Here is a 25,026-nt window from a genome sequence, read left to right on the forward strand (position 1 = left end):
AGGAAAAGAAAAGATCAAAGAAGCTAGAGCAGTCACGCTGCAGTCACGGATGTCTGCGGAGGGAGACGTCCAGGAAGGAATGGGGATGGTGCAGTCACAGTTGTCTGTGGAGGGAGACGTACAGGAAGGAATTGGGCGGGTGGTGCAGTCACCGATGTCTGCGGAGGGAGACGTCCAGGAAGGAATGGGGGAGGTGCAGTCATGGATGTCTGCGGAGAGAGACGTCCGGGAAGGAATGGGAGGTGCAGTCACGGCTGTCTGCGGAGGGAGATATCCAGGAAGGAATGGCGGCGCAGTCACTGATGTCAGAGGTTATGGGGACAAGATAAAAATGAGAACCTCAATTTAGCAATGAAAGCAGCTGTGAGGAATTGAAGGGACAGGGATGGGCAGAAATGGAGTGAGCAGTTAGAGAGAGTCAAGGTAAAGAAGAACTGCATAAGAAAGAATTCATCTTGGCCAGGTGTGGTGGCTCATGCCTATAATCCCAGCACTTTGGAAGGCCAAGGCAGTAGGATCACTTGAGCCCAGGAGTTCAGAACCAACCCGAGCAACAAAGTGAGACCCCATCTCTACCAAAAATTCAAAAAATTAGCCAGGCGCGGTGGCATGCACCTGCGGTCCCAGCTACTCGGGAGGCTGAGGCAGGAGGATCGCTTGGGCTCAGGAGGTCAAGGCTGCTGTGAGCCATGATTGTGCCACTGCATGCCAGCCTCAGCAATAGAACAAGACCCTATCTCAAAATAGTAATTATAATAATCATAATTAACCTTACTGAACAGGACTGGCTTTGTCTTGGCTCCTGGGAGGTAACCTCTAAACCACTGGCATTTCCCAAGTAAAAGGGTCTTTCTTATTCATGCTGGGCCCCTGGGACCACACCTGATCGTTTATGCTAATGCAGTGGTTCAAGTTGGGCACCTCATAGTTGAAGCGGGATCTGGCCACACCAGAAAGACCAACCACATGCTTAGAGAGTTGGGACTGATCTGCAAGGTGGGAGAGACGTGGGGACTCAGTGCAGCAACTGCTGGGGCTACATCCACCAATCAATCATCAGTCAATCAATCAGTCAATCCTGCCTGCATGAGGAAACTCCAGTGAAACTTTAGACACTGAAGCTCGGGTGACCGGCCTGGGCTGGCGATTCTCTGCACATCTTGCCACACATCAATGTGGGGACAGTAATGTGCCTCCAAGGACACAGCTCCTCATTTGGAACTCACTGTCCCAGATGCTGCCCTATCCTCTCTGCCTTTCTGATTTAAATTCTTTTGCTACAAAAGCTGTAAGTGGACAGGCACGGTGGCTCACGCCTGTAATCTCAGCACTTTGGGAGGCCGAGGTGGGCAGATCACCTGAGGTCAGGAGTTAAAGGCCAGCCTGGCCAACAGGGTGAAATCCCATCTCTACAAAAATACATACAAAAAAGTTAGCCGGGCATGGTGGTGGATGCCTGTAATCCCAGCTACTCAGGAGGCTGAGGCGGGAGAATTGCTTGAACCTGGGAGGCAAAGGTTGCAGTGAGCTGAGATCGCACCATTGCACTCCAGCCTGGGCAATAGGTCAAGACTCCGTCTCAAAAAAAAAAAAAAAAAAAAAAAAAAGCAAAGCTGTCAGCATAGCACTTTCTGGAGTTCTGTGAGTCATTTTGGCCCCAAAGGAACCTAAGGGGTCCTGCGAATGTATAGTCAGCTGGCCTGCAGTGAGGGTGGCCCTAGGAACCCCCAAACTTGTGGCTGGGATCAGTCTTGGGCAGATGTGACAGTCAAGGACTGTACCCTTAACCTTGAGTTTGGCTAACCCTGGTGAGGGGAGAAGCAAGCAAGGAACTTGAAAGAGAAACAGGGGGAGGCACACATTTGCCTGGAGACGGGAGACCCATGCATGATTAGACCTGGGGGAAGGAGGTCCATGAATGGACACTAAAGTTGCCCAAGCAAGGGCAGCCTGTTCATGTTGGAGGTGGCAGGTGGAAATTGTCTGGATATAGATTGAGGGCAGGAGAAGAGATGAGGGAGGTTGCCCTGGACAGGCCAGGACTTGAGGAGTCAGAACATGTGTGGGTTGGCTTCTAAAACATTCCAGCAGGTCTGACAGACTTGGTAATGCCAACAGCCACTAATGTGGATCACTCTGTACCTGGAATTTTCTTGGAAAGAATTTTCACAATTGAGATTTTTCATTAATTCTAATTAATCAAGATAATTTTTTTTTTTTCAGACAGAGTCTTGCTCTGTTGCCCAGGCTGGAGTACAGTGGCACGATCTCAGCTCACTGCAACCTCTGCCTACCAGGTTCAAGTGATTCTCCTGCCTCAGCCTCCCCAGTAGCTGGGATTACAGGTGCCCACCACCATGCCTGGCTAATTTTTGTATTTTTAGTAGAGACAGGGTTTCACCATGTTGACCAGGCTGGTGTTGAACTCCTAACCTCAAGTGATTGGCCTGCCTTGGCCTCCCAAAGTGCTGGGATTACAGGTATGAGCCACCGCACATGGCTATCAAGAGAAAACTTTTTAAAATAAGCAATTAACACCACAAATGGAGCCATTTATAGCATCTGTGGCCCTCATGGAAACCCAGTTCCCACTCCCAAATTAGAACAGAGCTCTGGTTAAAGCCTCCAGCCTGGGATTCACAAATGTGGCTGACTTCAGTCAACACATGGAACAGACAGCTGCCTTCATCTGGGAGGATGTGGCACGGGCTCCTGAGGGGCAGTGGCTGTCCTTGCACAGGCAGGGGCAGGGAGGGATAAGGGAACAAAACAATTTATGAATTCACATGAGAGGCAGATAACATTATAAAGAGATCACAGGGGGCCAGGCACAGTGGCTCACGCCTGTAATCCCAGCACTTTGGGAGGCCGAGGCAGGCAGATCACCTGAGGTCAGGAGTTCAAGATCAGCCTGGCCAACATGGTGAAGCCCCATCTCTACTAAAAACACAAAAATTAAGTGGGTGCAGTGGCGGGTGCCTGTAATCCCAGCTATGAGGAAGGCTGAGGCGGGGCAATCACTTGAGCCTGGGAGGCGGAGGTTGCAGTGAGCCGAAATTGGCTCACTCCAGCCTGGGCAACAGAGTGAGACTCTATCTCAAAAACAAACAAAAAAGAGAGATTATAGGGGCGTGGTGCTGAGCCAAGGAGGCCTCAGTGACACACAGGACCTTCTATGTCACTAGATCTGCGGCTGATATTCACCTGACACATACAGATGCAGCAGTACTTGGACTAGAAGTATTAAAATGTGCCCAGATTGGTTGCTAAATGGCTGTTCTGATCCTCTTAGACTAGCTAGTAGGTCCCCTTCCAGGACTCAGCAGTGACAGGGCTACTGCCCCATGGGGCCCTCCAGACCCACCCAGCTCTACTGCCTATGTCCATTCTAGAATCTGTATAAACTGGGGAGTCTTCCTAAGGGGCTCTTGTCCCAGATACCTCTTCTCCATGATCATCCAGAGCCCCATGGGTATCTGCAGAAGTCCTCTGGCCAGAACTGCTGGAAGGGCTGGAGCTGTGACCTTCAGTGTTCTCAGTGGCATCTTCTTGGATCCTGGACGCCTGCAGCTGACAACAAGCAGGGAAATGAGGAATGCACTCAACTCACCCTGAGCATTCTAACACATATAAATATAAATAAAGGCTCTCCTCAAATACTACCTATGTACCAGACACTGTTCTAAACACTACACTATCTCATTAAGCCCTCACAACAACCATTTTATATAAGCACAATTATCACCCTATTTTCTAGAGAAGTAAGCTGCAGCACAGAAAGGTTAAGAAATGTGCCCAGGAGGCGGAGCTTGCAGTGAGCCAAGATTGTGCCACTGCACTCCAGCATGGGGGACAGAGTGAGACTCTGTCTCAAAAAAAAAAAAAAAAGAAAGAAAGAAAGATATGTGCCAAACCCATACAGCTGGCAAGGCTGGTAAGTGGCAGAGCCATAATTCAAACCCAGCTGTCTGACTCCAGTGCATGTGCTTTTTCTCCACGATGCTCCAGAATGTGCCAAATTATAGTCTTGATAGTAAAGCAATGCAAGTACAAAAGTGCCTTTCCATTGTTAAAAGAAATACACATGGTCATAAATCATCAGTCGTACCTTCCATGTAACCTTCTGAAATTAACTATAAAAATAGCTTAGGAAAAATTCAAGGAAAAAAAAATCTAGGCATAGTCACCATTCAACTTGGTCTGGTTTTACCCCTAAGTGTGAATGGTATATTTCTTTCAAGTCACCATGAAGCTTAATGTCCCATGTCCAAAGTTTTTCTAGAATAATTTCATGGGAGGGGTATTGTAAATTAGGCATCAACGTGTCTGGACCCTTCTTTCTTTCTTTCTTTCTTTCTTTTTTTTGAGAAGGAATTTTGCTCCTTTGCCCACGCTGGAGTGAAGTGGTACAATCTCGGTTCACTGCAACCTCTGTCCCCCAGTTCAAGAGATTCTCCAGCCTCAGCTCTCCTGAGTACCCAGGATTATAGGCACCCACCACCATGCCCAGCTAATTTTTGTATTTTTAATAGAGACAGGGTTTCGCCATGTTGGCCAGGCTGATCTCGAACTCCTGACCTCAGGCGATCCACCTGCCTTGGCCTCCCAAAGTGCTAGGATTACAGGCGTGAGCCACCGCACCCGGCCAGGGCCCTCCTTTCTTTAGCAGGTCTGCACTTAACATTTGCAGGGCTCTGGGCAACAGCAAAGATGGTAGTTTACATGCCAACATGCCGTATGTTGAAATATTTAAAAGTTATACATCAAGCCAACAAATTTCTAAATAAAATATGTTCCATGTTTGAGCCTAGGAGTTCAAGATCAGCATGGGCAACAAAGTGAGATCACATCTCTCAAAAAAAACAAAAAAATTTAGCCTGGCTGAGGGAGCACCTGTCACAACTACATAGGAGGCTAGGGCAGGAGGATCTCTTGAGCCTGGGATGTTGAGGCTGAAGTGAGCAGTGTTTGCGCTCTGGCCTGGGTGACCAAGCAAGACTCTGCCTCAAAAAAAAAAAAAAAAACAAAAAAGTGTGTGTGTAGGGGTTCTAGCTTAAAAAATAAATCTTTGTAAAAACTGGGAAGGCTGTGTTGAAATTCAGAATTCACGCCATGCCATGGCAGCATGGGAGCTGGCCCTGGACCAGGGAGCCCTCTTTTTTTCACCTCTGGCTTCATCCTGTATCATGAGGGCCTTGTATGTGCACACAGACACCCTGACCCAAAATGTCTAAGTTCTACTCCCATTCCCTACAGACAGCTGCCCCTTGGCCACCCAGGGACTTGTGGTGTCCATGCCAGTGGCCTGGTCTGCCCTCAGGAGACTGAGGAACAAGGCCTCTGTAGGACCCAGAAGTGGGCTCAGGTCCATCTAGACAAGAGTCCAGGGTGCCAGGTGCCAAGAGCCAGCTTCTAGGTTAGCCTTTCCCCAAGACCTTGTGGTTCTTTATCCCATGGGGAGGGATGTGGCTCAAGTTAACTTTGTATTTGTCATCTCGAAATCCTATTTTCTCTCTCCTTCAACTTACAGAAGAAAATATCAAAGGAGAGATAGATATATTATGGTTTCTCCATTTCCAACCCTAAATTCTACCCTTTTCTGCTCATTATTCTTGAATTAGTTAAAATGAACATTAATAATTTTGTAGAAGTGTGATATTGGACTTGTGAATCCTAGTGACTATCTTCCTTCCAGATACTTACTTGCAGTCCTCTTACTAAAATCTCACAATGCTTAAGCTGGGTGGCGTATGAAATAAAACGTACAGCAATCATTGTAAATTAGCTACTGGCAACCTTCTAAAAACACATGTGGCTGGGCACAGTGACTCACATTTACATTCCCAGCACTTTGGGAGGCAAAGGCAGGAGGATCACTTGATCTCAGGAGTTCAAGACCAGCCTGGGCAGCATAGCAAAACCTCATCTCTACCAAAAAAATTAAAAAATAGCTGGGCATTGTGGTGCAGGCCTGCAGTCCCAGCTACTCAGGAGGCTGAGGTGGGAGGATTGCTTGAGCCCAGGAGGTGAGTCAGCTATGATCCCACCACTACACTCCAATCTGGGCAACAGAGCAAGACCCTATTTAAAAATACATACATAAAATAAATAAAAATTCATGTGCCAAAAGATATATACAAGGATGCTTATAGTATCACCATTTGTAATTACTAACACTGCAATGTTGGATGAGAGAAGACAGATCCCAAAGAAGACATTCTGGATGATTTCATTTAAATGCAGTTCAAGAAGAGGCAAAATGAACTAACAGTCCTGGAGGTCAGCACACAATGTTTGCTCTTGGGGTAAGAGTGACAGGAAGAAGGCACAAAAAACTTTTTTTTTTTTTTGAGACGGAGTCTCACTCTTGTCGCCCAAGCTGGAGTGCAATGGCGGCGATCTCAGCTCACTGCCATCTCCACCTCTCAGGTTCAAGCAATTCTCCTGCTTCAGCCTTCTGAGTAGCTGGGATTATAAGGCACCCACCACCACACCGGCTAATTTTTGTATTTTTAGTAGAGACGGGGTTTCACCATGTTGGCCAGGCTGGTCTTGAACTCCTGACCTCAGGCAATCCACCTGCCTCAGCATCCCAGAGTGCTGGGATTACAGGCATGAGCCACTGTGCCCGGTCAGGACTCTCAGGTTCTAAGGATGACCAGTTTCTCGATTTGAGTGCTGGTGACATGAACGCGTTCATGCTGTGATACTTCATGGGTTGGTGCCTCGTTATTCATGCATTTGTCTGTATGTTACATGTTTCAATAACATTTACCATAAAAAACGCACATGTTGAGATGAAGATTTTTTTTTTTTTTTTTTTTTTTGAGACAGTCTCGTTCTGTCGCTCGGGCTGGAGTGCCGTGGCGCAATCTCGGCTTGCTGCAAGCTCCATCTCCCGGGCTCACGCCATTCTCCTGCCTCAGCCTCCCGAGTAGCTGGGACTACAGGCGCCTGCTACCATGCCCGGCTAATTTTTTGTATTTTTAGTAGAGACGGGGTTTCACCGTGTTAGCCAGGATGGTCTCGATCTCCTGACCTTGTGATCCGTCCGCCTCGGCCTCCCAAAGTGCTGGGATTACAGGCGTGAGCCACTGTGCCCGGCCGAAGATTTTAAATAGAAACACACAGTTATTTCACTGTGACCTGAAGTGGGTGTATGGGGGAACCTGGGTTCATAGCAGCAAGTCGGAAGGGGAAACAGAACGTGGGGGGCCTGGTGGCTGGCTACAAGGGCTCTCAGAAGGAGATGTGTACTCACTGGCTGCCCATGGGGCATGTCACCAAGGCTATGCCACAGGCGGTCCTCTAGTGGAGGGGTTCCCAGGCCACATTCTGCAGGGACCCAGGTTGTAGGAGAGGCTAATAGACAGGACCCCTGTTCATATCACCTGAAGTCCGTCAGAACAAATTGTTTATGTATTAGGTCTGTAGGATTTCATGAAGGAGAGGTGGAGAAGGGGCAAATAATGCCACTATAGGACCATCTCTTGAATGGAGGTGGTAATGTTTCCAACACAAAAAGGACCCTAAGCAGCCGCCTGAGGAAACAACCGACAGCCGTGCATCCCAAGGACAAAGGGAACAGGCCTCCACGCCGTCTTCAGGAGCTCCCGTTACCAGTCAGTTTCAGAGCTATCATCCATGAAGGCAGACTAGGAAAACCCTCTCTCCCTCCTTCCCTCTGTTTAAGTCATCTGGTGGCACAAAGGAGAAATCTACCACTTTGAGATCAGCAACTGTTTAAAGAGCTTATGTGGTACAAAGAGCAAGACAAGCTATTATTTTACAGTCCTGGAACTCAGGAGAGCCTGCAGTAACCTGGCTCTTGGCTTATGGACAGATTTAGTTCCTAGAAAAAAAAAAATTACAATCACTTGAGGCCATGAGTTTGAGAGCAGCCTGGGCAGCATAATGAGATACCATCTCAAAAAAAAAAAAAAAAAAAAAAAAAAAGCTGAGCCAGGCAGGGGGGCATGCCTGTTACTTGGGAGGCTGAGGTAGGAGGATGGCTTGAGCCCAGGAGTCGGAGGCTGCAGTGAGCTATGATTGTGCTGGTGAATAGCCACTGCACTCTGGCCTCAGAGACAGAGAGAGACCTTGTCTCTAGAAAAAACAAAACAAAAAAAACTTGCATCTACTTCTCCAAACAGGTATTTGCCACCCTCTTTGAAATACCTGGTCACCTGTCTGGACAAGCACCCACCTCAACAACCCTCAACCACCTTGCTCTCCCACCAGTTAACCAAAGAATAACCAGGTCTTCCTTGCTTTGTCTTCCTCTTTATGAATACCTCATATAGATTACGTTTCAGCTAAGCTTTGGAACGAGTTCAGACTGGCATAAGGAGACAGTGGGAGGAGAGGCAGGTGACAGAGAAACAGAGTGTCACATAGGGACAAACTTCCTGAACTCCAGTCTCGTCATGTCTAGGTCCCTGACTCTGCTGCCTGTCCAGGTCAATATCCAACAAAGATTTTAGAAAAATAGAATTTAATCTGAACACATCTACAACCATTTAAAACATACACGGTCTCAGCACATTCCACTTAATCTTTTGCACTAATAGAGGAAAGCAGAGAACGACGATCTCAAATCGTTTGTGTGTCAGTGTTAGATGCTGATGTCCTCTGGAAGGTTAATCTTCCTAAATCCTATTTGGTTCAGGCTGATATTAAACTCTGCTTCACCCCCTGAGTACATCTGAGGTTCAGGGGCAGTTTAGACAAAAAGAGAATGTGGGCTGAACCTGGTATTTGGCAATAGGGGAAAAATCACAAACAAACAAAAACTGACATAATTGAATTTGTTTACTCTTCTAATTCCCTGACACAATCTGTAACATAATAAAGTCTCACAACTTTAGAATATTAATGAAAAAAAGCTTTTAATATTTGTTTTAAAAGTAAAATTATAATAAAATATTATCTATAACTAATAAAACAACCACATTCAGACCCTTCTAAATCATTAACTACCACGAGACTCAGCACACATACACCCTGAACAAAGTCTGCCAGACATAAGGTTTATTTTATTTATTTATTTTTTTGAGACGGTGTTTCGCCCTTTCGCCCAGGCTAGAGTGAAGTAGTGTGATCTCGGCTCACTGCAATCTCCCCCACCACCCTGGGTTCAAGTGATTCTCCTGCCTCAGCCTCCCAAGTAGTTGGGATTATAGGTACCCACCATCATGCCTGGCTAATTTTGGTGTTTTTAGTAGAGATGGGGTTTCACCATGTTAGCCAGGGTGGTCTCAAACTCCCGACCTCAGGTGATCCACCCGCCTCGGCCTCCCAAAGTGCTAGGATTACAGGTGTGGGCCACCGCGCCCGGCTAAGACATAAGGTTTAAACGTGTTTGCCCTTAATAGAGCGTCTTGCTGGAAATAAGACAGCCCAGTGGAAAAGTCTAGCTCCATAGAACGAAACATACTCAGAGCGGGTCAGTTCCTCAACACCATTCTTCCGGCCCTGGCAGCCCCAGACAGTTCTCTCTAAACCCACGATTTATCTTTCCAGAAACCCAGATTCCTATGCAAAGTAGGGTGAACTGAAACAAACAGCCCTTACCTGGGATTTCCGATGACTGGCTCTAAGAATAAATGGCTTAATCAGAAGCATCCAGGGCACAGAGATCAAAGCCATAACCACAAAGAAACTTTGGACTTCTTGCTGCAAGACCAAAATGGCGAGATCTCGTCATTTTCACTGACAGAACAGCACACTTTGAGTGATGAAAATCACCACTATAGGCCACTTCACTAGCACTTTATTTTGAGAGATCTAAAGCATTTCAATGAATCCATTCACCTTCACATCTGGAATATTCCCCTTGCAGATAGAGAAATATCTGTCCAGTGTTTCCAAATGTTCGACATAGGGTAGACACTGGAAACTCTATGTATTCCTTATTCTGAGTAGCCCCTTGTACCATATGTAACCAATCTTTTAAACAAGAAGTATGCATGAAACATTATAAAGGCACCCCTTGTCTTCAACTCTGTCCCATGGGGGTCGTTTTCACCTGGGTCTGGATGAAAACTATGGCAGGCCTCATGACTTTACCAGTCACTCGGTGGTACTCAAAAGTCCTTGGGTCACTTTAAGTCACAGACATTATTCAACCGGTAATTTTATATTTTGAGTCCTAGATAATTATCTGAGCTCTCTTGCTCCTGTCTCTTAAAAAAGAAAAAAGAAGTTCCTCACCATCACTACCTGACTTTCATCCCTTCAGTGTGGGCGAGTCACTCAACAGGCTCTGGGTTACCCACTTTCAACTCACTCTCGGTCTCTCTCGCCTTCCCTTTGGAGTGAGGCAGCTGCGGTCTTCAGGCCTCTGCTGAAACCCTGGAGGAGTCCCTGTTATATTCCTGCTCCAGATCACCTTTCACATCCTCACGCCCCTGCCTCCTTTCTTATACACACCCCAGTGACCAGTTTAGAGGAGTGACTCATAGCTGCTATGCTCAAAAGAACCAGCCAGCCTCAGAAGGCTCAGTCAGGGCTGCTGAGAAGGATTGAGACCACGGTGCTCAAAGGAAATAGAAAAACATTTCTTGAGCCTTCATGTTTCTCCAAGCATTCTGACCAAGGTTGCAGTAAATGCCAGGAGACAATTTATTATCCCAATTGTAACAAGATTCACCCTGATAATAGAGGGAACACTTTATCTGTTCCATCTTCCATCCTCACTCCACTTTTTTTTTTTTTTGAGATGGACTCTCGCTCTGTTGCCTAGGCTGGAGTGCAGTGGCGCCACCTCGGCTCACTGCAACCTCTGCCTCCTGGGTTCAAGCGATTTGCCTGCCTCAGACTCCCAAGTAGCTGGGACAACCGGCACGTGCCACCACACCCGGCTAATTTTTTGTATTTTTAGTAGAGACAGGGTTTCACCGTGTTAACCAGGATAGTCTTGATCTCCTGACCTCGTGATCCACCCGCCTCGGCCTTCCAAAGTGCTGGGGTTACAGGCATGAGCCACCGCGCCTGGCCTCACTCTACTTTTAAATGTCCAAAAGAGGAAGGGAGACTATGTGAACCCAGGCTGAACTTATCCATCCTAGTATCTGCATACAATGCTGTCTCATGGCCCTTTGTCCATTTTTACGCAACAGGATTTTCCCCCGATGACATACAAAGCAACAGGATGTGTGTGTGTGTGTGTGTGTGTGTGTGTGTGTGTGTAGCTATCCTTTGATATTCAAAGACAGCCAGGACAATGTTGGGAAGGGACTTTATTAACTTGTATTGCCTCTTCCAGCTGCATAACCCCAAAATGAGGTTATGAAAATTTCAAACTGTATCAAGACAATTAATCTTCACACTAGGGTGTGGGAAAACCAACCAACTCCAGATAATGCTTTTGAATGGAAAAAAGTTGGATAAGCCACGCACTCACTGTGCAATGCTCAGTGCTTATTCCAGACTAAGTGAGGACTTCAGTCTTAATGAAAGCAGTTAGCACACGAACTATTTTGGTCAATCTGAGTTCTCTGCCTTAAAACAGAAGAGTTATTTGGGAAATCCAAATAAATGTTTGTTTAGATCCAGCACTGAGTAAATGAACCTTCAAAATACATTCAGTTCATGTCAACATTCTGGGGATGGCTCATGGTTACCATCTATGATAACAAAATGGTGCCCAACGGTAATGCACCTGTTTCTGATACTTATCTACACTCATTCCTTATGAAAACCCGATTACAAGACATTTTTTCTTCTTCTCCTTCTCCTTCTCCTTCTGCTTCTTCTTCTTCTTTTTTTTGAGACAGAGTTTCACTCTTGTTGCCCAGGCTGGAAGGCAGTGGTGCGATCTTGGCTCACTGCAACCTCTGCCTACCAGGTTCAAGCAATTCTCCTGCCTCAGTCTCCTGAGTCGCTGGGATTATAGGCACCCACCACCATGCCCAGCTAATTTTTTGTATTTTTAGTAGAGATGGTGTTTCACCATGTTGGGCAGACTGGTCTTGAACTCCTGACCTCAGGTGATCTGCCTGCCTTCGCCTCCCAAAGTGCTGGGATTACAGGTGTGAGCCACTATGCCCAGGCTTTTCTTTTTCTTATTGATGCTTGGGTAGGGAAAGAGAACACAACTAGGAATGGAACTCATAAGAAGGGGCATGACTGTAGAAGCATGACATTAACTACAACATCTGATGGGCGCAATCACCAACAGACAACCTCTGCACTGAAGGGCAGCTGGCCTTATGGAACTAGTCACAGGGCTTCATCCAGAGGAATCAGGACCTATAGAAATGGGTCTTTTTTAGTGAAAATCTAGCCTCAGATAATATGATCAGGTTAATCACTGGGAGAGGCCAAGGGGGAAAAAGCTACTGTTATTTGTGTTATCAAAGAATTACTCACTGAGTTATTTTTATATCCAGCTCCAATAGGATTTGTATACCTTTTAAAAATAAAATATTGGCCAGGCGTGGTGGCTCACACCTGTAATCCCAGCACTTTGGGAGGCTGAGGTGGATGGATTACTTGTGGTCAGGGGTTCAAGACCAGCCTGACCAACATGGTGAAACCCCATCTCTACTAAAAATGCAAAAATTAGCCAGGCCTGGTGGCAGGTGCCTGTAATCCCAGCTACTTGGGAGGCTGAGGCAGGAGAATCGCTTGAACCCAGGAGGCGGAGGTCTCAGTGAGCCAAGGTTGTGCCACTGCACTCCAGCCTGGGTGACAGAGTGGGACTCCATCTCCAAAAATAAAAAATAATAATAAACAAATAAAATAGTAAGTTGATAATGAGGCTAAAAGAAATGGAAGAAATCAGAGTGGCAATAAAGTGCAATGGTTGGGATGAACTGTCTCTGGAAGAGGAGCAACAAATGAAAAACAGCAGCTCCCGCCAGCTTCGGAAGCTCACAGAAGAGCATGAGTTTGATTCGTGGTTTTCCAGAAACTGTCTATCCATGTGAATACAGCGCTTTCTCTTCTTGATTCTATTTCAATTATTATTCTTGTTAATTTAGCTAGAGTTCACTCTTTGAATAAAAGATTATTAAGTATTAAGGTGCCATATAGAACATTCTACAGTTGCAAGCCTATCAATTTGAAGGGTTATTTTTTTCTTTCTTCATAGCCAATGTACAAGACAATCTTCAATCCCTCTGCAATTATCCCTCTCATGCATTACCCCAACAAGAATGGTTGGAGCCACACCATAGCCCTCAGTGCTCGCACCTTCATTTAATAAGACCCTTTTGAAATGTAAAGGATTTAATGCCCTCCACTGGATGCCAAGATGGCTCAGTTTTACAAATAACTACTCTTTGCAACACTCAAGAGTAGGAGAGAGGCCGGGTGCGGTGGCTCACACCTGTAATCCCAGCATTTTGCGAGGCCAAGGCAGGTGGATCACTTGAGGTCAGGAGTTTGAGAGCAGCCTGGCCAACGTGGTGAAACCCTGTCTCTACTGAAAATACAAAAATTAGCCAGACGTGGTGGCATGCACCTGTAGTCCCAGCTACTCAGGAGGCTGAGGCAGGAAAATCGTTTTAACCCAGGAGGTGGAGGTTGCAGTGAGTCAAGATCGCACCACTGCACTCCAGCCTGGGTGACAGAGCAAGACTCCTTCTCAGAAAAAAAAAAAAAAAAAAAAAAAGAGTAGGAGAGGAATTTGACATAATCAAGTAAATAAAAGAAGAATAAAAAAAAAAAACAGAAATACCTGATGTTTGTAGAGGGGTGCATTGGAAGAGTCACTGTAGTTAAACAGAAACATGTTGATGAAGTGGATGAGGATGCTGGGGGCATGCTGAGACACATGGACGTCAAAGCAGCACCATTTGAAAATGATCATGAAAACCAGGTATCCAAACAGACACAGGATAAAAATCATCTCAGGGATAAATTGCAGAATGATGTTGAGAGTTCTTCTGAAGTATCTGGGGGTGGAAAACACACACATACACAAGACAGAACATCAAGGGAACATTAGGACTTAATTATTCTCTCAAAGCACAAAAGCACAAAATGTTCTATCTTTTTTTTTGCACTACTGGCAAATAACGGCGCCCCACACCCCCCGGCAAACAGCAATCCTGTATGGATGCATAGAAAAGAAAATTAAAAGGAAATACTGGAAAGTGCTTTTGCACAAGAGTCAGAGAGAACCACGGTCTAGAAGTAACATCTAAAGCAAAGGTCATGCCCACACAGAGAGGGTGGTGATCTGACCACAGCTTCACATGCAGACCTAGCTCACAGTTGCACATTTAAAGGCAAGAAGATATATAATGGGGACTTGGACGTTTTTTCCTAAGAATGCTCTAAGATAGGGGCCTGCAAAGTGTGGCCCACAGGCCAGTGGAGACTATCATCTGATTCTGTACAGCCTGGAAGTTAAGAATGGTTTCTTTTTTTTTGAGGTGGAGTCTTACTCTGTCACCCAGGCTGGAGTGCAGTGATGCAGTCTCGGCTCACTGCAACCTCTGCCTCCAGGTCCAAGGGATTCTCCTGCTCCAGCCTCCTAAATAGCTGGGATTACAGGTGCCCGCCACTATGCCTGGCTAATTTTTGTATTTTTAGTAGAGACGGGGTTTCACCATGTTGGCCAGGCTGGTCTTGAACTCCTGACCTCAGGTGATCCACCCATCAGCCTTCCAAAGTGCTGGGATTACAGGTGTGAGACACCGCACCTGGCCTCCAGTCTTTTTTTGAACCCTCAAATATTTCTCGGGCCAGAGGAGCAATTATCTTGGAGAGACTCTGCTCAGGAGAAACGGAGGTGCTGCCATTTCCAGCCAACCAGCTTGTCTTGGCTTAAGCCCAGATGCCCAAGGAAGTACCCCTCATAGGAAGAAAACTTGCACAGAGAGATGCAGGTCCCAAACCAGTGGCTCTGTCACCATTCATTATCGGTGTGATCAGAGAGAGCAGGCAGAGAGCGCATCAGGAAACTTACATGTGATTGAAAAGGCTGAGGATGACACCGAAAACCATCTGGACAATTCCCAGGATCACTGACATCTTCATTTTATACGAGTTCAGAAATGTGAGTTTGTTTGAAGCCAAGTTCCAAATCTGGATAGGAAATGGGACAAAAAAACCAAATGAGAGAGTCTTAGAAGTTCTACTGGAGTTGAGGGCTACAGCACAACTTTCCCTGAGCAAACCACTCTGGGACCTGCACTTTCATATTTCAGTCCAGCTCAATGCATACATTTTAGAGTCCAAAAAGGAAAAAAGGATGAAACCCTTTATAAATGCAACTTTAATGACAAAAGTAACAGGATCATTAGTGCTATTATCAAATTGCTGGAAGAAAACAGGGGAGAAAAATCCTACGTGAAAAGATAATCGGGGAGGCCGAGGCAGGTGGATTACTTGAGGTCAGGAGTTCGAGACCAGCTTGGTCAACAAGGTGAAACCCTGTCTCTACACCAAAATACAAAAATCAGCTGGGCATGGTGGTGGGTGCCTGTAATCCCAACTACTCAGGAGGCTGAGGCAGGAGAATCGCTTGAATCTGGAAGGTGGAGGTTGCAGTGAGCCGAGATCGCGCCATTGTACTCCAGCCTGGGCAAAAGAGCAAGACTCTGTCTCAAAAAAAAAAAAAAAAAAAAAGAGGAAAGCTAATCTGAGCCATTATGGCAAGATCTCAAATTTGCCTGTTTCCTTAATCATGGCCTATAGCTCATTGGCCCGTGAATGTATCCAATCCTTTTTAATAACACCACCTCTTACTCTGAAAGTCTGTAGTGCTTCGCATTACAAAGCATTTCCCCAGGCCCTTCTCAAGAAGCCTTTCCTGTAGCCAATCTTTGAAAGCACGATGAGTAAGGTACAGTCCCCGCCTTCTACATGGCCCCTGTTTTAAACAGCACTGCCAGGTGGGGATCATGTGTACCCGTCCTGCCCCAAACGATATCGATGATACTGACATGAGGAGAAAGCACACTGGGTGGTCGTGTAGGGGCAGGTGGGTGGAGGGGTTAGTTAGGGTCTCACGCTGGGCTAAGGACCAGAGTCACTAATATTCGTCTTCCCCATTTAAATCTCGGCAGCCCCATGGTCTCCACTCCCACTCTGTGGAAAGGATTCCAAGTCCTTGCTCCTTCCCCTGTCCCCACCTGTACTTGAGGTACATCCCAAATTGTTTTCAGGTTTGCTCTGGGACATGTCAAAGGTGACAAGGGCACAATGGCTTTCTCACCTTTTCTGCTAAATGACTTCCTCCTCCAAACTTCTTTGCTTCTGTTAAGGGGCCAACATCCAACCAGACACAACCTCAAACACAATCATCTCGCTCCCTCCATCACACACACACACGTGCTCACACAGTCAGGTGCTAATTTGCACTGATCCTTCCTTTGCAATGTCCTGAGCCAGGCAAGAGGGGCACCCACTGAGGAGGCAGCTGCTGGGAAGTGGGGAGAAGGGACTCCAATAACAGGTACCCAGACCCCAGAGATGCCTCCTCTACCCTCATATGGGCCTTGGCATCTAAGTGGCACCAGGCCTGCCCCAGCCCTCGGCATTCCCCTTGCCCGCCTGGTTGGACAGTTCCCACAGGCACACTCAATGCAGTGAGGGCAGGTCTGCTAGTACACTTTAGACCCAGCCAAATCTGACACATTAAAAATGTTGGCCAGGTGCAGTGGCTCACGCTTGTAATCCTACCACTTTGGGAGGCTAAGATGGCAAGATCCCTTGAGGTCAGGAGTTTAAGACCAGCCTGGTAACAAAGTGATACCCCGTCTCTACAAAAACTTTTTAAAAAAATTAGCATGGCATGGTGGCTCATGCCTGTAATCCCAGCTAGTCGGGAGGCTGAGGCAGAAGAATCACTTGAACCCAGGAGGTGGAGGTTGCGGCGAGCCAAGATCACACCATTGCACTCCAGCCTCGGCAACAAAAGTGAAACTCCATCTCAAAACAAACAAACAAACAAAAATTAGCCCAGCATGGCATGGCGCATGCCTGTAGTCCCAGCTGCCTGGAAGGCTGAAGCAGGGAGATTGAGCCGAGGAGGTCGAGGCTGCAGTGAGCCATGATCATGCCACTACATTACAGCCTGGGCAAGAGAGCAAGACCCTGTCTCTAAATAAATTAATAAATAAAAAGAAAATTTTAAAATGTTAATAGTTAAGTACCAAGCACATACTAAGCAATTTAGATGTGTCTATCTCATTTAGTTCTACTGAAAACTCTATGAGATATAGTTATTCTCATTTTACAGATAAGGTGATTTATCATAACCTCAGGAAGATTAAGTTACTTACATACCTAGGAAGAAATAACATAAGAGGAACTAATATTCAAGGAGCATTTACCACGCTTGTGCATCAGACTCTGTTCTGGCGATTTTACATGTAAACATAATTTCATTTGCTGAGCAACCCTAGGAGTTAGGGCTGGTGTTTATTTTTATTTATTTATTTATTTTTTTGAGACAGAGACTCGCTCTCTTGCTCAGGCTGGAGTGCAATGGTGCAATCTCAGCTCACTGCAACCTCTGTGTCCCGGGTTCAAGCAGTTCTCCTGCCTCAGCCTCCCAAGTAGCTGGGATTATAGGCACCCACCACTATGCCCAGCTAATTTTGTATTTTTAGTAGAGATGGGGTTTCACCATGTTGGCCAGGCTGGTGTCAAACTCCTGACCTCAAATGATCCACATGCCTTGGCCTCCCAAAGTGCTGGGATTACAGGTGTGAGCCATCGCGCCTGGCCTAGGGCTGTTATTACATGCATTTTATAGGCGAAGAAACAGACATAGAGATGTTAATGTGCTCAAACTCACAGAGCAAGTAAATAGAAAAGCAAAGATTTAAACACAGGCAGTCTGATTCCTGCGTTACGAGCCCAGGCTGTGATGAAGACCAAATATTTTGTGATTTGATTCACAAACAGATGTCAAACGCAGTCAGTAAATGCACTGTAGAAATTTGTGTTATGTAAAAAGTAAGCCCTTATTTATATATATGTATATATGATACAAACTAACACAGGCACAGACATTGATATGGTTTGGTTGTGTCCCACCCAAATTTCATCTTGAATTGTACTCCCATAATTCCCACGTGCTGTGGGAGGAAGCTGGTGAGAGATCATTGAATCATGGGGGTGGTTTCTTCCATACTGTTCTCGTGGGAGTGCATAAGTCTCATGAGATCTGATGGTTTTATAAGGGGAAGCCCCTTTCACTTGGCTCTCATTCTCTCTCTTGCCTGCCGCCATGTAAGATGTGCCTTTCACCTTCCACCATGATTGTGTGGCCTCCACGCACGATCTTTTTCTTTATAAATTACCCAGTCCCAGGGATGTCTTTATCACCAGCATGAAAATGTACTAATAGAGACATGTTCTGTTAAAGTGGTTATCTCTGAGGAACAGGACTGCAGGAACTGGAGAGGCAGGAAAAGCAACTCCTGCTTTTCTTTTTTTTTGAGAAGAGTCTCTCTGTATCACCCAAGCTAGAGTGCAGTGGTGTGATCTCAGCTTACTGCAACCTCTGCTTCCCAGATTCAAGTACTTTTCCTGCCTCAGCCTCCTGAGTAGCTGGGATCACAGGCATATGCCACCATGCCCGGCTAATTTTGGTATTTTTACTTTTTTTTTTTTTTTTGAGATGGGCTCTCACTCTGATTGCCTAGGCTGGAGTGCAGTGGCATGATCTCAGCTCACTGCAACCTCCACCTCCCAGGTTAAAGCAATTCCCCTGCCTCAGCCTCCCAAGTAGCTGGGACTACTGGCGTGTGCCACCATGCCCAGCTAATTTCTGTATTTTCAGTGGAGACAAGGTTTCATCATGTTGGCCAGGCTGGTCTCGAACTCCTGACCTCAAGTGATCCACCCGCCTCAACCTCCCAAAGTGCTGGGATTACAGGCATGAGCCACCACACCTGGCCAACTCCTGCTTTTCTTTATATAATATTTTGTGTGGTATAGATTTTTTTAAATCATATATATGTATTATTTTAGGATAAAAAGACCAGAAATTTTCAAAATTCTAAATGTTACTGGGAACAGATTTCATTATTTTCAATATCCCACATTCTCTTTCACCCTGACATATTTTCTTTCTTTTCCAACTTGTGGGCAGATGACAAAATTGCATCAGAGTAGAAACTCAGGATCACTCAGTTCTGCAATGTGAAATACTGTAGCTCCACCCTGTCTCAGGAGCAGAAATGGACAGGCAGGATTTGCTGATGAATTAACTGTAGGCTGTGGCGGGGAGAGACAAGACCATCAGAGCAATGAGATTCCAAACAAAGGAAGATCAACCAGACCCTAAGATCATCCCCATCTAGATTCCTTCTCCACCTGCTTACTAAACATGAAATTCCTTTGACCAAGGACAACGTCTTGCAGGCCACAAAAATTCAAATTAGTTTTTAGCACTTTGCAACTTACAAACCAGCCTTCAAGGACTTTGCCACTTTTGATAAAACTTAGAATGCAAGTGTCCCTGTGTGGCAAGTATAAACAAATCCTGGGCAAAAGGTATGTTTTTATAAGGGCAGGGAGGCGGGCGATAGCGGGATGACCCAGGAAAACTTAAGAGGAGGTGACCTGTGAGATGGGAGAGACTGGAGAATCAATTTTATGGCTAGTACTATTTACTCCTAGTTGTCAGCGACGAAAACTGAGGTCTCAGGTTCTCTCCCATAAAGAAAGAGCTTAGAAGAAACACGGACAGCATTTGCCAGGTTCGGTTTTAGACTACTCATGCTCATTTGGAGCACAAGGCCGCCACCTGGTGGCAGCATGCACTGGGCCAATAGAAATAAACGGCTTTACATGAACGGGCATGTGTTATATCTCCTCAAAACCCCTTTATATCTACAGGCTGCGAGGAAGTATCGTTTTGCTTAGCTCAAATCTAGCTGACTGAGATAGATATAACAAACAAATAAAATGAAGCAAATACCTTTTTTAAAAAGCATCAATTCTATGCAGTAAAACAAAGCAAACATAAAAGCAAATCCACACTTTTTTAGAAAAAAGGGAAATGTTTCCCATTGCAAGAAAATACAAAGCAGGGAACTTAAACTTGATTAGGATGCTAAATAGCTTATGGAATATGCATACTCCCCAGGAAACCAAGTGCCTTTTAAAGAAGCAATCATTAACCACCAGGGATATGACTGATGGAGAAAGAGGTAGATGCTTGGGGAACTGTATGGAAAATGGGGCTGGGTAGAAGGTGTAGATAGAACATTTACTTGACTCTGGCTCTGTGTGTCACCAAAACGTCAGCAGAAGTTATTTTATCTCAACACAAGTTTGTTGATTTGACAGGCTTTTTTGGCCTTTTCCTCTCCTCCACAAGACAGTTCACATAATAAATATTTAACCCAAGAAGACATTATTACCGGATCAATCCCAAATGGGTATGGATTTCCAAAATACACTCCTGGTATGGCTGGGTCCAGCTGCAGATATGGATTTTCCTCCATTACATGAGTACTTTAGAGGGAGAAAGGGAGAAAAACAAACAATGATCAACCGGGGCAGAAAAAATACTATAGTACCACCAGTCATGAACTTGCCCATCAAAGCCCAACTACTGGTGCAATTCATCACTTTGGTTGATTCAATATCTACTACACATCAAGTATTGTCCTAAACTCTGAGGCTACAATCTGAGTTTCCAAAGAGATCTCAGCCTGATGTGCTATAGTAAAGAAAATCAGGGCCAGGAACAGTGGCTTACGTTCATAATCCCAGCACTTTGGGAGCCTGAGGTGGGAGGATCCCTTAAGCCTAGGAGTTTGAGACCAGCTGGTTGTGGTGGCACATGCCTTTAGTTCCAGCTACTTGGGAGGCTGAGGCAGGAGGACTGCCTTGAGCCTGGGAGGTCAAGGCTGCAGTAAGCCATGATTGTACCACTGCACTCCAGCCTGGGCAACAGAGTGAGACTCTGTTGATAGGAAAAAAAACGGAAGAAGGGGGAGAGGGGACAGAAGGGGAAAGGGAAAGGGAAAGGGAAGGAAAGGAAGGGAAATCAGGATTTGTACCACATCAGAAATGAGGTAGAAGGCAGGGATGCTGGGAGCACACAGGAAAGAAACTCCAGCCCAGGGATACGCTTGGGAAGTCTCCCGAGGGAACACTGGGGCTGCTTCTGAAGGATGGATTGTTTTTTACATATACACCTCAACTGCTATGAGACTTAACTCTAAAACCATGTAGCCCATTGTATGTCTTTAAATCTGTGTCCCCTTTTCACCCAGAAGAATGGATGTCAATGGGAAGAAATTTTTTTTTTTTTTTTTTTTTTTTTGAGATGGCGTTTCATTCTTGTTGCCCAGGCTGGAGTGCAATGGCACGATCTTGGCTTACTGCAACCTCCGCCACCCCCGCCCCCCAGGTTCAAGCAATTCTCCTGCCTCAGCCTCCTGAGTAGCTGGGATTACAGGCATGCAGCACCATGCCCGACTAATTTTTGTATTTTTAGTAGAGATGGGGTTTCACCATGTTGGTCAGGCTGGTCTTGAACTCCTGACCTCAAGTGATCCGCCTGCCTTGGCCTCCCAACATGCTGGGATTTGGTGTGAGCCACAATGCCCGGCCCAGAAATTTCTTACTCTCTGTTTCTGCAAGCCTTAAGGGGATGAGAATGTTGAGTTAATTTTTTTTAAGAACCTGCATCTGTGGAAGGGCCCAAGGAATGAGCATTTGCAATGATGAGGAACAGGCCTGGCGTGGTGGCTCACGCTTATAATCCCAGCACTTTGGGATGCTGAGGTGAGTGAATCACTCGAGATCAGGAGTTCAAGACCAGCCTGGCCAACATGGCAAAACCCTGTCTCTACTAAAAATACAAAAATTAGCTGGGCACAGTGGCACACGCCTGTAGTCCCATCTACTCGGGAGGCTGTGGCAGGAGAATTACTTGAAACCAGGAGGCAGAGGTTGCAGTGAGCCAAGATTGCACCTCTGCACTCCAGCCTGGGCAACAGAGCAAGACTCCATCTACAAAAAATAAAATAAACAAAATTAAATTAAATTTTAAAATAATGAAATGATGAAGAACAGACAGCAGACAATCTTGACAGACTGCCCAGAAATACACTCCCTCCCTTCTGCAGTGAGGTGCTGGGGGCCTTAGGTAGCAGCTGAGGGAATCGAGAAGCCTGGCCTACTGTCCTGGCCCTCAATATGCAGTGGCAGCAGCTGACCATGACTCACTCGCCCAGACGTGACCCCCATCCTAATGGCATGACTCAGTGCAAATGGCTGGATTTCCATAGCAGAGAAGTGTTTGTGTGTTCATAAAGGGAAAAGTCACCCCTGACAGGAAGGAACTGGCCTGGCACCCATAGCTAAGCCATCGTGTCTCCTGCTGAGCATAAACAGCTTCACAGAACAGCAAAATCAGGCAAGGCCACCTGGTGACTACGACAGAGCGAGAAAAAACGAGATCATTCCACAATCATACCTCGATACAGGCAAAAAGAAGGACATGGTCCAAACCACAAAAATGACCCAACATCCCCATATCCTAACAAAGGCTAAATCCCCTAAGCCCTTTCTAATACCCTCTTAATAGAGATGGTTTTCCCAATGATGCACCATTTCCCTTGTTGAGTCAATACACCCAACTCCAGTGACTACAGGAATGTTTTCAGTGGTCTTTCAACCATCAAGGAAGCAGGTCCTGGCTGGGCACGGTGGCTCACGCCTGTAATCCCAGCACTTTGGGAGGCCAAGGCGGGCGGATCACGAGGTCAGGAGATCGAGACCATCCTGCCTAACATGGCGAAACCCCGTCTCTACTAAAAATACAAAAAAATTAGCCAGGCGTGGTGGCGGGCACCTGTGGTCCCAGCTACTCAGGAGGCTGAGGCAGGAGAATGGCATGAACTCGGGAGGCGGAGCTTGCAGTGAGCTGAGATTGTGCCAATGCACTCCAGCCTGGGTGACAGAGCGAAACTCTCTCAAAAAAAAAAAAGGAAGCAGGTCCAAGACCCAGGTCACAGCTGGCGACCAGAATCAGCTCACTGTGTACTTCAGCTGTCGTTTTCTTCTGCCACAGTGATAATGAGGGTCTGCCTTATACTCCTGACCCTTCACATATGGCTGAGCATTGCTCCAATTCAAGACCAAAGAGTCTTGAATTGGGGAAGAAGACATTTGCAGGTGCATAAGAGAACAGCATTCATACCCATGTCTGCAGAGTGGTAACAAGACAGCTAACTCGGGCCTTTCACAATCATACTCCATGGGAAATGGAATTTCATGTTGGTAGTCTGGTGAAATTATGCAGATTGAACAAGTTTCAAAACTCATCTCAGCCGGGCACGGTGGCTCATGCCTATAATCCCATCACTTTGGGAGGCTGAGGCAGGTGGATCACCTGAGGTCAGGAGCTCAAGACCAGCCTGGCCAACATGGTGAAACCTCGTCTCTACTAAAAATATAAAAATTCATTGGGCATGGTGGTGCACGCCTGTAATCCCAGCTACTTGGGAGGCTGAGGCAGGAGAATCGCTAGAACCCGGGAGGCAGAAGTTGCAGTGAGCCAAAATCGCACCATTGCACTCCAGCTTGGGCCACAGAACGAGACTCCACCTCAAAATAAAAAATAAATAAAAAATAAAACTCATCTCGATACTTATGAGTTTAAATCTAAAGAGCAGAACTAAGTGTATGAATGAATGTGTTTGTTTGTTCGTTTGAGACGGGGTCTTGCTCTATTGCCAAGGCTGGGGTGCAACAGTGCCATCACGGCTCATTGCAGCCTCAACCTCCCAGGCTCAAATGATCTTCCTGTCTCTGTCTCCCAAGTAGCTGGAACCACAGGCACGTGCCACTGCCCAGCTAATTTTTTTTTTTTTCATTTTATGTAGAGACAGGGTCTCCCTATATTGCCCAGGCTGGTCTTGAACTCCTGGGCTCAAGCAATCCTCCCACTTTGGCCTCCCAAAGTTCTGGGATCACAGGTGTGAGCCACCGTGCTCAACCTAATTTGTTTTTAAATTTATGAAAGTTTTGCTCTTTTGGGCATCTCTTTAGAATACTAATTGCAAAGCAAAGAAAAAAAAAATCACAGATATAGCTGTCTGTATGTCATTCTGGAAAACGTTTTATCCTTCATTTTTCTATATTTTTATTTTTCTATATTTAAGGTGGGGAATCCCATCTCTGCTTCAGGGAACTTAGGCCTAGCAGAGAAACAAGAAGGAACTGCATTAGAGTCTCCTTGCCCCCCAGTAAAGATTTCTACAGTCTCCTGGAGCCTCTCTGTGCCAACATCAAGCCCCTTGAATGCCCTCAGGAAAGCTTTGTCAAAAGAAACCCAGGATTGGGCCAGGCATGTGGCTCACTCCTGTAATCCTAGCACTTTGGGAGGCCGAGGCAGGTGGATCACGAGGTCAGGAGATCGAGACCATCCTGGCCAACATGGTGAAACCCCACTTCTACTAAAAATACAAAAATTAGCTGTGCGTGGTGGCGTGTGCCTGCAGTCCCAGCTACTCAGGAGGCTGAGACAGGAGAATTGCTTGAACCTGGGAGGTGGAGGTTGCAGTGAGCTGAGATTGCGCCACTGTACTCCAGCCTGGGTGACAGAGCAAGACTCCATCTCAAAAAAAAAAAAAAAGAAACCCAGGATTGAATCTTTTCTAACTGAAAAACTCTTGGATGAAATTGATTGTTCATTCTGTCCCCCATTTATGATGTTCACCACAGAGTTTGGTGAGCCAGTAAGACCCGTGAAGTCCCTTCCTTGGGAGAGGAAGAATGGGAAAAGAGATTGAGAACATGTTTACCTATCTCAGCCTTCACTTTGGTCCTCTTTTCTCATTTGTTCAAAGGGAAGTTCCACAATGAGACAGGGAAATCTTAAGCTGACCCAAAGGAGCTGGGCAGAGACAGATGTTAGGAAATGTCACCATTGATATGTAGGTTTTACAAATTAGCCCTCAAGCTACTTTGGGAATCTCAGGTACGTGATGCACGTAGCCTAAGATCACCCCCAAAATCACGAGGCTGTTGCGATTTCTATTTGTTGACTTCACAGTCCCCTGTCCTCCAGAGTCCCCTGTTCTCCCCCAGTTC

At 46.1% G+C, this 25,026-nt stretch overlaps 1 protein-coding gene across 1 annotated transcript in view; it reads right to left on the minus strand.

The window, feature by feature from the left end:
• Nucleotides 1-25,026, minus strand: part of ATP6V0A4 (ATPase H+ transporting V0 subunit a4) — a 63,668-nt gene that overhangs the window by 11,392 nt on the left and 27,250 nt on the right. The window contains exons 13-17 of the mRNA XM_055284171.2: nt 20,337-20,430; nt 14,921-15,039; nt 13,685-13,901; nt 9,574-9,675; nt 3,442-3,570 (exon numbers count right to left, since the gene is read on the minus strand). Of these exons, the coding sequence (XP_055140146.1) occupies nt 3,442-3,570; nt 9,574-9,675; nt 13,685-13,901; nt 14,921-15,039; nt 20,337-20,430 (661 nt within the window). The remainder of the gene's footprint in view (nt 1-3,441; nt 3,571-9,573; nt 9,676-13,684; nt 13,902-14,920; nt 15,040-20,336; nt 20,431-25,026) is intronic.

The sequence above is a fragment of the Symphalangus syndactylus genome, chromosome 6 (genome assembly GCF_028878055.3).
Source record: "Symphalangus syndactylus isolate Jambi chromosome 6, NHGRI_mSymSyn1-v2.1_pri, whole genome shotgun sequence".
Lineage (NCBI taxonomy): Eukaryota > Metazoa > Chordata > Mammalia > Primates > Hylobatidae > Symphalangus > Symphalangus syndactylus.